The following is a 13,698-nucleotide window of genomic DNA, read 5'->3' as shown; positions in this document are numbered from 1 at the left end:
TACTAGATGGCCATCTTCTACAAAGCTATTGGGTTGAGGAAATCAAATGGAGAACATGCTAAATGACAGCAACTAGTGTGCCTTAAAGAGCCTGTAAGCATGATGGCCCAAACAGATTAACAGGAACACTGATCCCTGAACTCACAATATGCAAAAATATGGTAAATAAACTATGGAACAACTATAGTGATTTCTAAATCTTTCTTAAATATTGCCATCCTTGTAACATTACAATTCTTTTTCATGTAACTAGATCATCCTATGTAGAAAATTCAATAAACTACAGACATTAGAAAACCCAAGGCTCTGAAACAGTTCTATGCCCAATTACTTGTTCACTGTAGCAAGTAAGAGCATCTTCTCCTCTGAAAAATAATACTTATGTATGGAACCAATAATTGTAACATCAATAATTTGTTAATCTTTGAACGAAACACCACCTTCATATTGTTCAAGATTCTAAGATAGATGACTGCTTACAGGGAATTCATGACAGAACCACAGAACATTTGAAATTGGACATTGTAAAGCCTTATGTATTATTTTCTTTGATATAAATAAAAATAATTAAAATGAATTACCCTAATTGTCCTGTAAAAACAATAATTAAAAATGTATCCAAAGTTAGATTAAAAAAATCCCACTATTTAGCTGCTGCACAGAAACCAAGTTGCTGAGAGATGGCTTGGTATAACATGCTATCCGTATGGGAGTTACTTCCAGAGTCACTTTGTTCTGAAATATCATTTCTATACTCTGATTTTGAGCTTACCAGAATGTGTCAGAATACAGCGCTAAAGTAATTAGTGGAATTTCATCATCATCATTGTTGAGTTCTCAAATGAAGCTGCATCCTTTTAAAACATGCAGAAAAATAAGCCCACAAAATATCAAAGGGAGAAATAACTGCCAGAACTATGGTTTCAGTTTATTCAAATCAGCATGTTTGAATTCTAAGCATGTCCTGCTGAAGCAAGCCAAAAAAAAGCTTCAAGGCTAGAATCGGAGTTGACAGCTGAGATGTCAGTTGGAAGAGACAGCTCTGAGAATATGGAAGCTGGAACTTAGCTAGGCCTCAGAGAGGAGACAATAAAGCAAGAGAAGAATTCTTCAGAAGGGACCTAACATAGTTTCTGAATCAAGCACATAGCCCAACAAAAGTAGTGAGTAAGGCATGCAGGCAGAACACAATCTCATAAGCAGTTCCTGGGATTCTGAAGTTGCTCTGTCCTCTCCAGAGTCTTGTGGAAGTTAGATTGCCAGCTCTGAGATAGGAAATACCAGGATCTTTTTGGGATGGAGCCTGAGGAAGGTGGGGTTTAGGGAGGGGGAGGGCTTCAGTGGGGTATAATGCCACACAATCCATCTTCCAAAGCAGCTGTTTTCTCCAGGTGAACTGATCTTTGTCACCTGGAGAGCAGCTATAATTCCAAGAGTTCTCCAGCCACCACCTGGAAGCTAGCACAACTAGCTGGGGTGTACATACAAGGGCAACTGTCTCAGACATTAAAACAAATGGCAAAGTCTTTGCTTGCTCAAAACTTATGTGCCAATAGGGGAGTGGATCTTTAAAATAAAGCTGAAGAGGGTTATAACAGATTCCTGGGAGAACAATTTCTATAAAATACCAGTTTGGAAAATGCAAAAATAATAACTGATTGGCAATTATTCAACAAATCATTGATTTTTTTTTTTACAACAGTAAGACATCCATCTAAAAGGGAAAAAATGAAGCAAGGACAACTAATAAGTACACAAAGTACACAAGTGTATTTATTACATTTTTGCAAGCACTTGGGTCTACATTTCAAAAACGCCACCATCAAGCTGTTGGCACATTTATGTACAAAACAGATTAATTGTAATGCCTGCTACAAAGCATTCTTTGTGAAAATACAAACTCTAATACCAGAGAAAAGCCAAAAGCATCAACATCATTACATGAGTTTAAAAGACATTGTTTTAAAAATCATCACAAACTGTTGTAAGACACAGAACTGAAACACTACAATATAGAATCAAAAGAGGTTCATAATACCTTCTGCAGAACTGTAAATACTGGTACTGCGCACATCAGAATTTGTGACCCCGTTAGACAGTAAAGTGTAAAAAATAGAAAAGGAATAAAAATAATAAAACCCAAAACTCCAAATCAACTAATACTTGATGCATAAACATGCCACAAGTAACTATAGTATTACCCTCTACTTACTACAAGAATTGTTAAAAATTACTGATGATGCATGACTAGTAATAGTACAAAGAAGAGTTTTACTCAAGAACTTTTATTAGAAATGCACTTACACCAAGAGAGAATTCACAATGGTCCAATAAGTGCACAAAAACTAGCTAGGATTTTTTTAACACTGACAAAAATGTCTTGTCAGGATACATCACTTAAAAGACACTTTACAGCATTCTTGTAGCATTAGAAAGAGGCAAAAATAAAAATAAAAAAACACCAATTTTGGTCCAATAATACTGATTTTTTTTCCTTTTTTTCCTTTTTTTGTTTTATTTGATACAGGTACTTCTTTCAGATTAACATGACTGACTTTTCTCTTTATATTTTCTTACTCAAAATAAAGGTTCAAATATATTACTAACACTTCCAAACAATAGCTCCAGTAGCAGCCATTAACCTCACTTTAACATAATACAGGTAAACCAGTTTGTGTGTAGGAAAGCTACAAAGCCAAGCTATTACATTTATGGAAGCCTCCTTAAATATATCACATACAGTATATGTATAGTTCATACAGGTGCAATCCACTTAAATTTTTAAAGCAGGTAAAAATACTTCTGACTCTTAAAGATTGCTGTATTATAGATATATCACTTTCATAAATGTAGCTAAGCAGCAATTGGTCACATCAGCACAGGAACAGCTCCAGTTCAGCATAACCATTGTGGAATTACATGGCAATCATTCTGCAGAAACCTACGCATAGCTCTATGGACATTTGTCTATACACTGCAACTCTTGAAAGATCACGGCTGTATTATATGTTTTGAAAAAAAGACAAATGGCCATGCATTACAAGCATCACAATCTGCATGCTCACAAGATTAAACAGGAATAGCCACCAATGAAACTTTAAAAGAGAGAATACTCCGATAAGTACATCAAGAATCATACAATGTTAACAAAGATAAGAAGCACTTCTTTTTGTGTTTTTACCTACTCTTACAAATTTAGAAATTGCACCTTTGATTGTTGAAAATGTTCTCAGGACCCTCAGTCAAGATGTTCACTGGTCCACCTGGCATGATTTCCAAATCTGAAGGAACGTCAGCAGTGTGCCTCCTCATGAAATTGTACGTGATGTACAGTGGTCCCTTTGAAGTATACCTGTAGTTAAAGTACTTACCGAAATTGAAACTAAAAAGTATAAAAAGCTATTTTTTCTCATTTCAAAAACATATAAGAAACAATGCAAAAAGGTGTTATGCATAACACATACAAAGTGATTTAAAAAAATCAAACACATTTCCGTATTTGACAATAGTTAGTATTCTTGATGTAACAGAAAATAATTGGTTTAGGATTCAGGAAAGGCTGTTTCAGGAGCTTTGTAGTAGGAGACTGGTTACACAAGCTATCAACTAATTAGGAAACCAAGTGCTGGACAACCAAGAATTGTATAGGGTGGTTTATGTGCCACCCAAACTATCTTTTGTGAGAAGCACTTTTCATTTTGTTTTAAAAATGGACAAATGGATGGCCTTTAGTTAAACAACAAAGCATTCAATGGTAGAAAGGAAGAGAAGGTTTTTCTTATGTGTATGCATTGAGTCGCTCTTTAGAGCGGGTAGAATGAATATCATGAAGCTCCTGTTCTTCCTTTGACTTAATATCCTCATACTTCTGCATTCTGCAAGCATCTTTCACATAAGCCCAGTTGGCAGATAGAACCATAAGGTAGTGAACCTGCAAGAGGGAGAGATGAAAAGATGTTATGGAGTATTTATCACGTCAGATCAATCTGAAGTTCTCTAGAAATCTCTGTCATGTCCATACCCTTACCAGAATATGTTAGGTCAGTGGTCTTCACCAGGTAAGTCAAGGCTCAAGACAACATGAATCAACTTAGTTCATTTTTAGATGGTAGTCATGATGGTCTGCAGCAAGACTGAAGGTTGGTGGAACCTTAAAGACCAGCAAGATTTCCAAGATAAAAGCTTTCAAGCATAATTGAAGTCTGATGAATGGAGCTTTGACTCTTGAATGCTTATACCCTGGAAAGTGCTGCTGGACTCAGATCTTGCTTGTCTACTTACTTCAGTTTGTATTTGTTTTCACAAGCATACTTTTTGTAATCATTGCTGCACTTGCACAAACTCATGTAAAGTGTTTTTGGTGCTATTTTTCTCTGCAGCTGGGTCCTTCTTTGCCTTAGCTGGCTGCACATTCTTTGCAAATTCTGATATTTAATGCTATTGGCTGTGGCAACCTCTACTGTCTTGTCATTGATAAAGTTGGTGCACTGATATCATGGATAGTCTTAAATCAAATCATGTGGGCCATTGCAGCCAATCAGAATGAACAGCTATATGTGTTTTCTGGGACTCTATTCTTGACCAAGGCCAGTATTTTAGACTGTAGTGAATTAACCACATGCAAATCTATTCCAGAACTTACAGGAGAGAGAGAGAGAGAGAGAATGAACTTTATTAAATTTTATATCTTTTAAAACTGTCTGGAATAGAATATGAAGCAACAGTAGCAGCCAAGAGGTTTAATGTGGTGCCAAACAGCAACAAAATGTATTGCCAGGGGAGGATGATAGTTGGGGATAGCAGCAAGGATGGGGTAGCCTGATGGGAAAAAGGACACAAAAGAGATGGAGGTAGATTGAAAGATAAGCAAGAGAGGCCCTAGGTTCTGGAAGGGAGGCAGAGCGAAGTTAGCACTCTGCAGCCCTTAAAGAGAAAGCCGCAGAACAGAGGCTGGGAACCGGCCAGTTGCCCTCCCCACTGTACTTTGCTGTGTACTTCCCCGGGGGTGGGTGGGTGGAAGGGTGCGGCCGGTGGGTTGTGGTTCTGCAGCGGAGGCTGGGGCATTTGCCTAGGGTTCTGGGAGGGGGGAGGGCCTAATTTTCCACCAACCTGGAGCTGGCAACCTTAGTCAAGATGCCCCAATGAGTCCTCCCTCAAAGGCCAAAACAGGCCTGGAAAGGGCCTCCTTCCCATAGAAATACTATGATTGCCTAGTAATAGCCACTGAAGGAAAATGGGGGACCCGGTGGAATAGGCCAATAGGATGCAGTCAGTTTTTCCAGCGGCCCAATCCTCATATTTCCCGGGGCTGGAGGGATTGAGTGAGATGCGGTCAGCCAAAGGGAGGTTAGATGATTCATCACCAGTATGGCTTGGCTTTTATATCTAAATAGGATCGTACATTAATACGTATACCTCTGAAGAACTAACCCTACTTAAATGCTGTAAAGCAGACATTAGTTTTAAAGCAGTACCTTGGAAGCTACTTTCAAATGACAAATCTTTATGTTCACTCTTAACTGAAAGTTTGTGTATTTCTCTATCACAATTGGTAATTTAAGGCCTGATACAAGAGAATATCTGGATAAATTAAGCAGTGAACATTTCATTGGGAGAGCCAGGAATAAATGAATTGGTTGCTGACTAAAATGAACAAAAATGCTGGCATAGCACATTCAGATTTGAGCAACTGCAAATATTAGTTAACCCTCTCACAGATCAGCAGATGGATCAAATGCTCAGAATGAACACAAAAATTAATGGATATTTCAGAGCTCCTTGGTCAGTCCAGTCAACCATACCATATAGCTGTTTAAACAATGCCTGATACACATTTTACAGTTTTTGATATGAAAATGCTGCAAAAACTTATTTGCATGGAAACTAACAGCAGAAGAATTCTGATTTGTGTAAAACAGGCAAGAGCTTTGTTGCCTTCCTTCCGTAAGTGAAAGATAGTTCTTTCATAGTTTCTATAGATTTTTAACAGTACATTTTTGACTTGACCCACTACCTGGTCCTTTCAACTGTCCTGGGGCTGGAGGGATTGAGTGACATGCGGCTCAGCCAAAAGGAGGGTAGGTGATTCGTCACCAGTATGGTTTGGCTTTTATATCTATATAAGATTGTACATTAATACATATACCTCTGAAATGAACCCAGGACCATCTGAATGCAAAGCAGATGCTCCACCACTGAGCCAGAACATACACATGATGCTGTCTTATACTGAACCAGACCATTGGTCCATCTTTCTTTATTTCACAAGCCACTGACAAAGAGCTATAGACAGAAACAATCTCATAAATACCACCCTCTGTTTCCATCCTCACCTAGAAGCCACTGCTGCCGACTATTGATTCATCACAGTATGTACTGTCTACTCAGACTGACAGTGTGGTTCTCCAGGATCGCAGGCAGAAATCTTTCACATCACCTACTGCCGGACTCTTTAACTGGAGATGACAGAGATTGAACCATGGGCTTTCTGTATGCCTAGCATATGCTCTGCCACTGACCCACAGCCCCTCTCCTGAATAAAATTTAACAGTGAAGTTAAATGCACTGCCCCTGTTCAAGGTGCCTTCATTCTTTGACACCAAACTAGCTGCTTCCAGGAACAAGGCCTGATGCATAGACTAGAGACAACACTCTTCCATATCAGTTATACAGGGTATAATTGCCAAGAAGTTCTGGACAGATCATCCAGATAAGATGAAGAGATATTCCTCCCTTCATGCCTTCTCATGCGGGCAAAAACATTCTCATTTTGAAGGGCAGGTAAATGAGATGACAGCAGATTCCATGTCTGCAAGGATAGCAGACTCCAATGGTCAGGGAATTATGTTGCAAAGGATATTTTTGAATGATATGACTGTTGTCAATTATTTATTATTTATTTATTAGGTTCAATTTCTTGGCTGCCCTTCCCAAAAAATAGCGCTCAGGGCGGTTTACAATAGATAAGTAAACAATACAGTTAGAACAAAAAAGGAGTCAAGCAGCACCTTTAAGACCAACGTAGTTTTATTCAGCTTTCGTGTGCTATAAGCACACTTCATCAGATGAGAAATCCTGTACCATACTGTACCGGATTCCTTGTCTGATGAAATGTGCTTAGAGCACACGAAAGCTTACATTCTGAATAAAACTAAGTTGGTCTTAAACATGCAACTTGATTCCTATTTTGTTCTACTACTTCAGACCAACATGGCTGCCCACTTGGATCTAAATACATACAGTTAGAACAACATTAAAATTCCGCATTAGCAAGAAACCATGTATCATCAGATGGCAAGCAAAATTAATATAACTCACCAGCCCCTGGGTGACACGGATATAGAAAAGTAGGAGGCAGGTGTGGGGGGGAAATATGATACTGCCAAATCACTGCCGTCCTCAACCAAATGCCTGGTGGAACATCTCTGCCTTGCAAGCCCTATGGAAAGATAACAACTCCCGCAGGATACAGATGTTCTCAGGCAGAGCATTCCACCAGACAGGGCCCTGGCTCTGGTTGAGGACAGCTGGACTTCCTTTGGGCTAGGGACCACCAAAAGGTTCTTATTGCTCAAGTGTAATGCTCTTCCAGGGGCATACTGGGAGAGGTGGTCCCAAAGGTATGAGGGTCCTTGACTGCTAAGGGCCTTAAAGGTTATAACTAGAACCTTGAACCAAATCTGGCACTCCACTGAAGCCAGTGCAGCTTGCACAGCAGAGGTTGAATGTGTACGGTCTGAGGGAACTCGCAGTGCTGAGTTCTGGACCAGTTGGAGCTTCCAGGTCAGGTGCAAAGGTAGGCCCATGTAGAGCAAATTACAGTAGTCTATTCTGGAGGTGACCATTGCATGGATTACAGCACCTAGGTCAGTATAACAATGGAATACAGAATGTGATAAGTAATTACTCTCTTCCGCTGGTGTAATATTGCCTGTGGAGAAGGCAGGCTGTAGCCTCACAGGTGGCAGAACATAAAATCAAACCTTTCATGATGATAGTTTTAGGTGGACAGACATGTTAGTCTATAGTAGCAGACAAAATTTGAGTCCCTTACCACATTAGAGACAAACATAATTTTCCAGTGAGTCACACATAATTTGTGAGTCAGAGCCAGTTTGGTATAGTGATTAAGTGAATGAACTCTAATCTGGGAGAACCAGGTTTGATTCCCCACTCCTCCATATGCATGTGTTAGTATGCCCTTGGCTCAGTTATAACTTAGAATTGTTCTGCTCAAGAGCGGTTTCTGTCAGAGCTCTTTCAGTACCACTTACCACACTGGGTGTCTGTTGTGGGGAGGAAAGTGAAATTGTAAGCTGCTCTGAGACTTGGAGTTAAGGGCAGAGTAGAAATCCAATCTCTTCTTCTCTTCAAAGCTTTCTTCAGATACTTTGCCTTAGGTAATGAAGTGAGTTTTGATTCATGAAAGCTTATACCCTGGGAAAGTCTGTTGGTCTCTAAGGTGCTCCTGGACTCAAATTATAATCAAAGTTGCACAAGAATGTATGACAGTCTTCCAGCACTTACAGATCAGGTGTTTCCTCTCTCAGCTTTACAGAAATGCTATTTAAAAATTCACACTGGTGGAATTAATCTAAAATATTACCTCAAAACACTTAAAATAAATATTTAATTTCCTTTTGGGGGGGGGAATTCACCATCATAACTTTGATAATAGAAAAAAAAATGGGACGTAGTTACAGAGATGGGAAAAACTGATAATGAATTGTCATACACAGTACAGAATAATCCAGAGAAGACCCATTAATATATCTAATAAGTAGCTTGACCCCCACTGGTGGATACTTAAATCTGCTGATTGGTGCCTCATTGAGAGAGGAGAGGTTTTTCCCTAAACATGACCTCCCTTCAGGTTTTCAGGAGAATCCCAGAATATAATAAGAAGGGAAGCCAGACCATGTGATTTTGGAATTTACAGTCTTGGGGAAGGGAATAGTCATATATATAGCTGTACATATATGTCAGACATATAGGCTGGACTTCAGGACAGCAAATTTCTATAAACATGGTCAGAAATGCTTAAGGAGGGGTTCAAGAGGGGTGGGAGTTTGTCATTCCAATATCCCCACTTTGCTGCTGTTCTGCTACTACCATGATGAAAGCCAGATAGCTGGACTGTTGGGTGAGTGAGTAGAGTCGTGGGGAGCATGCAGCTGGTTAGCCCAAGTAGTGGTGGTGGGGTGGCTAGGCAGGTATAACAATGAGGAAGATGGCATGTGCATAAGCTACCCCCTCAACTTTCATGGGGAGGGACAAAAAGTGACAGAGAAGAGGGAGGGTTAAGAGAGAGTGGGAAAGAGTAGCAGTGTGTGTGAGAGAAATAGTGATTGAGAGAAGAGGGGAGGGAGAGGGGAGGAAACAAAGGCAAGGGGAATGGATGCCACATTCTGCAACTTCCTTTTGAGTACTTCCTTTCTGTTTTGAGTAAGAAAGTTCTATAAAATACTATATTGATGGTATCTGACTACTAGTAAAATAAATCATATTTTAAAAACTAATATCAGAAAATGGAAATGCAGGTCTCTAGATGCAGGCTTATCCTATTATTGGTGGATATGTCTAAAACTTTGGATGAAAGTATTGAATTTAATAGCTGAGTTGAGAAGATATAGATTTCCTAAGGAAGGTAATGCTACTCTATTTTAAATATGACGTGGCTAGGCAGACAAGCTGAGACTACTGAGAATTATCCCAACAATTGCGACAACTGAGCCTATTCATGGGAAGGGTGCGTTAAAAATCAAATAAATCAAATCAAATTATTACTTTAGAGAAGAGGAAGAGGAGGAGATTGGATTTATACACTGCCCTTCACTCCGAGTGACTTACAATTTCCTCTCCCTTCTACTCCCAACAAACATACACCCTGTGATTCTGGTGGGCTGAGACAGCTCTGAAAGAATTGCTCAAGAGAACAGCTCTGCTGAGAACTTGTGGCTGACCCAAGGTCACCCAGCACCTGCATGTGGAGGACTGGGGAATCAAACCCAGTTCACACAGATTAGAGTATGCACACAAACTCTACAGCAATGGAATGTAGAACCACTCCTGAAAAAGCATCAAAAGCTGAAATAATGTGGAAAATTGAGAGATATTATCCATTTTGAGTGCACAAAGATAGTTTTTTGCCATCTATTTTATTAAAAATTGAGTTTGTTAGTAAATTATTCAAAATGATTTTATCTCTCTTTTTAAACAACAAATTTATCTTTTAACAGGTTATTAGCACTGCGGTTGTGGCTCATCAGCAGAGTGCATGTTTGGCTTGCAGAAGTTCCCAGGTTTAGTAAGCAATCACAGTTAATGAACCTCAGGTAAAACATTGTTGTAAATGACCTCTCAGTGCCTGGAAATCCTAGGGAGCCAGTGATTGTCTGACTTGGTGTAAGGCATATTCACATATGTTGTATATTTACTTTTTGTCTGAAAACAGAGTTTTAAAAAGGATCAAATCTATTATTTATTGATTGATTGAAATGTTTCTACCACACCTTTCTAGAAGTTCAAGGCAGCTTATAAAACATAAAACTGAGCTTGTAATAGAGTGAAATGTACTGAAGAAGAGAGATAGTTGTTCTGCGGTTTCCAATCACCAGTACAGTGCAGTGGTGGGATTTTCAGGGTAGGATCAGGGGAGACTCTGATTCCAATTCCAGAAAACTCACTGGATGAGCCTGGATACTCCTTCTTGTAGTGCTGTTATAAGGATACAATGATGATTGTATGGCCCTCTACATGGGGCTGCCTTTGACACAAACTCAGAATCTGCAACTGGTGCAAAATGCTGCAGCCAGGTTGTTATTGGAGCTACCTTTACGAGAGCACATTCAACCTGTGCTGGAGATGTTGCACTAGTTGCCTGTGGCATTCCAGGCTCGCTTCAAGGTGCTGGTTATGACCTTTAAAGCCCTATATGGCCTAGTACCTACCTCCAGGACCACCTTTCCCCTTATAGGCCTCAGAGAGCACTACAATCAAGCTCACAAAATCTACTAACGATCCCTGGCCCAAAGGATGTTTGGCTGTCCAGCACCAGAGCGAGAGCCTTTTCAGTGGCAGCCCCTACCCTCTGGAAAGCTCTCCCTGAAAACATCAGGGCCCTGCAGGATTTGGCAAAATTCCACAGGGCCTGAAAGAGGGAACTGTTTAAACAGGCTTTCAACATCTAATGGAGGTGACCAGTTCTCCACCACCCCACAGCATTGATATCCTAACCCAATCCAAACAGAAATGTAATGTGCTAAATAACATCCAATAACATCATGGTAAATAGCAGTAATAAAGAATAACAACACCATCTAGAGATTAGAACTGTATATATTTGAGATGTTTTAATAACTGTATTGTGATTTTATTGTAACAATCTTATTCCATGTTGTTTTAATTGTCATTAGCCACCCTGAGCCCCTCATGAGAGGGCGGGATATAAATATAATAAAATTAAAATAAAATAATAATAAAAATAAAAATAAATGGGAGGAAGGCAAATCTGACACCCAGAGTTTCTTGTATGAAGGTGCTGTGAAAAAAATGCAGAAAGTTCCATAAAATGGTATGCATGTGTCTGTGCGTGCACGCACAAACATTTTAAAAGTTATTCTTTTCTCCTTCTAAAATACACAGAATATGGATGGTACCATAAAACGCTATAATTTTTAAAAATATTATTATTAACTATCAGGCAAAGTCCCAAAGGTTTTCAGTGTTATTTGTTATGACCTTTACTCTGAAGGTAGGGCTTTCTAAATCTTACCATAGCGATGACTGCTGCTCCAGCTCCCGCAAGCGCCACAATAAACAAATGGAATGTCATGTTCAGCTGCAAAGCAACGAAGAAAGCAAGCTGCAAATTTAAAACACCCTGAAAAATCAAAGTACTAGAAGGATCACAGTGCACAATTCACCTTGCACAATAATTCTGCCTTGATGTAGCTCTTCAAAACATTAAACAATGAACCCACTATTTTTTCTTTTCATTACACTTGAAGACCACTAAAATTTTTTAATGTTGAAATGTAAAACCCCCAATGTGACTGGAATTGTTTTTGTAGATTATAACTAAGGATTTCTCAAAGTACATGATTCCTTCAGAGGATTGTCATGTTGGTCTGAAGCAAAATTTTAAAAAAAACCCACTTGATTCAAGTTCAGTGGCTCCTTATAGACCAACAAGATTTCCAGGGTAAAGCTCAACAGCAGAAAGAGGGCAAGTCAGGGCAACACAGCACCCTAAAGTAATACCCTTGGTCGCTCCTCCCCACCAGCCATCGTTGACTCTTTGATAGATCTCAAGAATAAAATACACAAAATTGGGGAGTGAATCTTCACTACCCAGCATAACGACCTACCACCAGCCCCTGCAAACTAACTCTGTGCTGAGGGACCAAGTCTCAAGTTCTAGCAGGTATTAATCAAGAACTCAGTCCTGCCAAAAAGGACACTTACAAGAAGAGTTCCACAAAATGTCACTTTGGTAGCTGTACCCAAAATAGGCCAAGATACTGGGTTTAGATTGAAGCACCAAATAACACCACATTATTATAATTAATACGGTTTATTAAAAGAAATGTGCAAATACAGAAACATTGCAAAACAGAGAAGAACATAATAAAACTAAGTAGCTAACCTAAAATATTTATTCAGACTTTAGTCTTCTGACCCAGATGCCACTTGGCCAGACTGAAGGTACAAAGTGCAGATAGAACATCAAATTCCAAAAATCAAGGAACAGGTATTCCAGCCTCACAAGGCCCAATCTACTATCAAAAGGATAACTAGAAGTGCCAAATGAGAATGAATAGTCTTGTGTTATGGCAGACTGCCTGCAGCTGGCCTGATCCTGGACAATCATGTATGTTGCTAAGAAGGGGTGGAATTCTAGCAGGAGCTCCTTTGCATATTAGGCCACACACCCCTGATGCAGCCAATCCTCCAAAGTTTACAAAAAAGAGCTTTATAAGCTCTTGGACAATTGGCTACATCAAGAAGAAGAAGAAGATATTGGATTTATATCCCGCCCTCCACTCCAAAGAGTCTCAGAGCGGCTCACAATCTCCTTTACCTTCCTCCCCCACAACAGACACCCTGTGAGGTGGGTGGGGCTGGAGAGGTTCTCACAGCAGCTGCCCTTTCAAGGGCAACCTCTGCCAGAGCTATGGCTGACCCAAGGCCATTCCAGTAGGTGCAAGTGGAGGAGTGGGGAATCAAACTCCGGTTCTCCCAGATAAGAGTCCACACACTTAACCACTACACCAAACTGGCTCTCCTGGGTGTGTGGCCTAATATGCAAAGGAGCTCCTGCTAGAATTCCACCCCTGTTGCTAAGACATGTGACCACATACCTCTGCAGCGGATATGTATTCACAATGAAACAACTTCCCCACGCCTAGGGTTCCTAGTGCTAATGAAATGGAATATGAGTGTCTAGGTCTCTGGCCTTGAAGCTCCCAGGCCTATGATCTCACATACACCTGTATCCAACTCCATCTCATCCCTACCTCTATCTGGAGACTGCAAGTCAGCATGCCATTAATTTTCCAGGGAAGGGGACTTCAGTAACTCAAATAGGCTGAAAGCCTGAACCAAACCTTGAAAAGTCAAGAAACAGCTAAGCAAGGCCAGTTTCTTGACACCTTTCTTTCTCATTAAGAAAAAGAATCTGTGGATGCAAACGTAATA

At 39.9% G+C, this 13,698-nt stretch overlaps 1 protein-coding gene across 2 annotated transcripts in view; it reads right to left on the bottom strand.

The window, feature by feature from the left end:
- Nucleotides 1-1,747: 1,747 nt before the first annotated feature.
- GPM6A (glycoprotein M6A) overlaps nt 1,748-13,698 on the bottom strand; it is a 180,148-nt gene continuing 168,197 nt past the window's right edge. For both annotated transcript variants that reach the window (XM_060246515.1, XM_060246516.1), the window contains 2 exons: nt 11,774-11,839; nt 1,748-3,931 (listed from right to left, as the gene is read on the bottom strand). In XM_060246515.1, coding sequence (XP_060102498.1) covers nt 3,779-3,931; nt 11,774-11,839 — 219 coding nt within the window. In that variant the 3' untranslated portion in view covers nt 1,748-3,778. The remainder of the gene's footprint in view (nt 3,932-11,773; nt 11,840-13,698) is intronic.

This window comes from Heteronotia binoei, chromosome 9 (genome assembly GCF_032191835.1).
Source record: "Heteronotia binoei isolate CCM8104 ecotype False Entrance Well chromosome 9, APGP_CSIRO_Hbin_v1, whole genome shotgun sequence".
NCBI lineage: Eukaryota > Metazoa > Chordata > Lepidosauria > Squamata > Gekkonidae > Heteronotia > Heteronotia binoei.
Note: the sequence above shows the minus strand (reverse complement) of the source record. Positions and strands in the feature narration are given on the sequence as shown.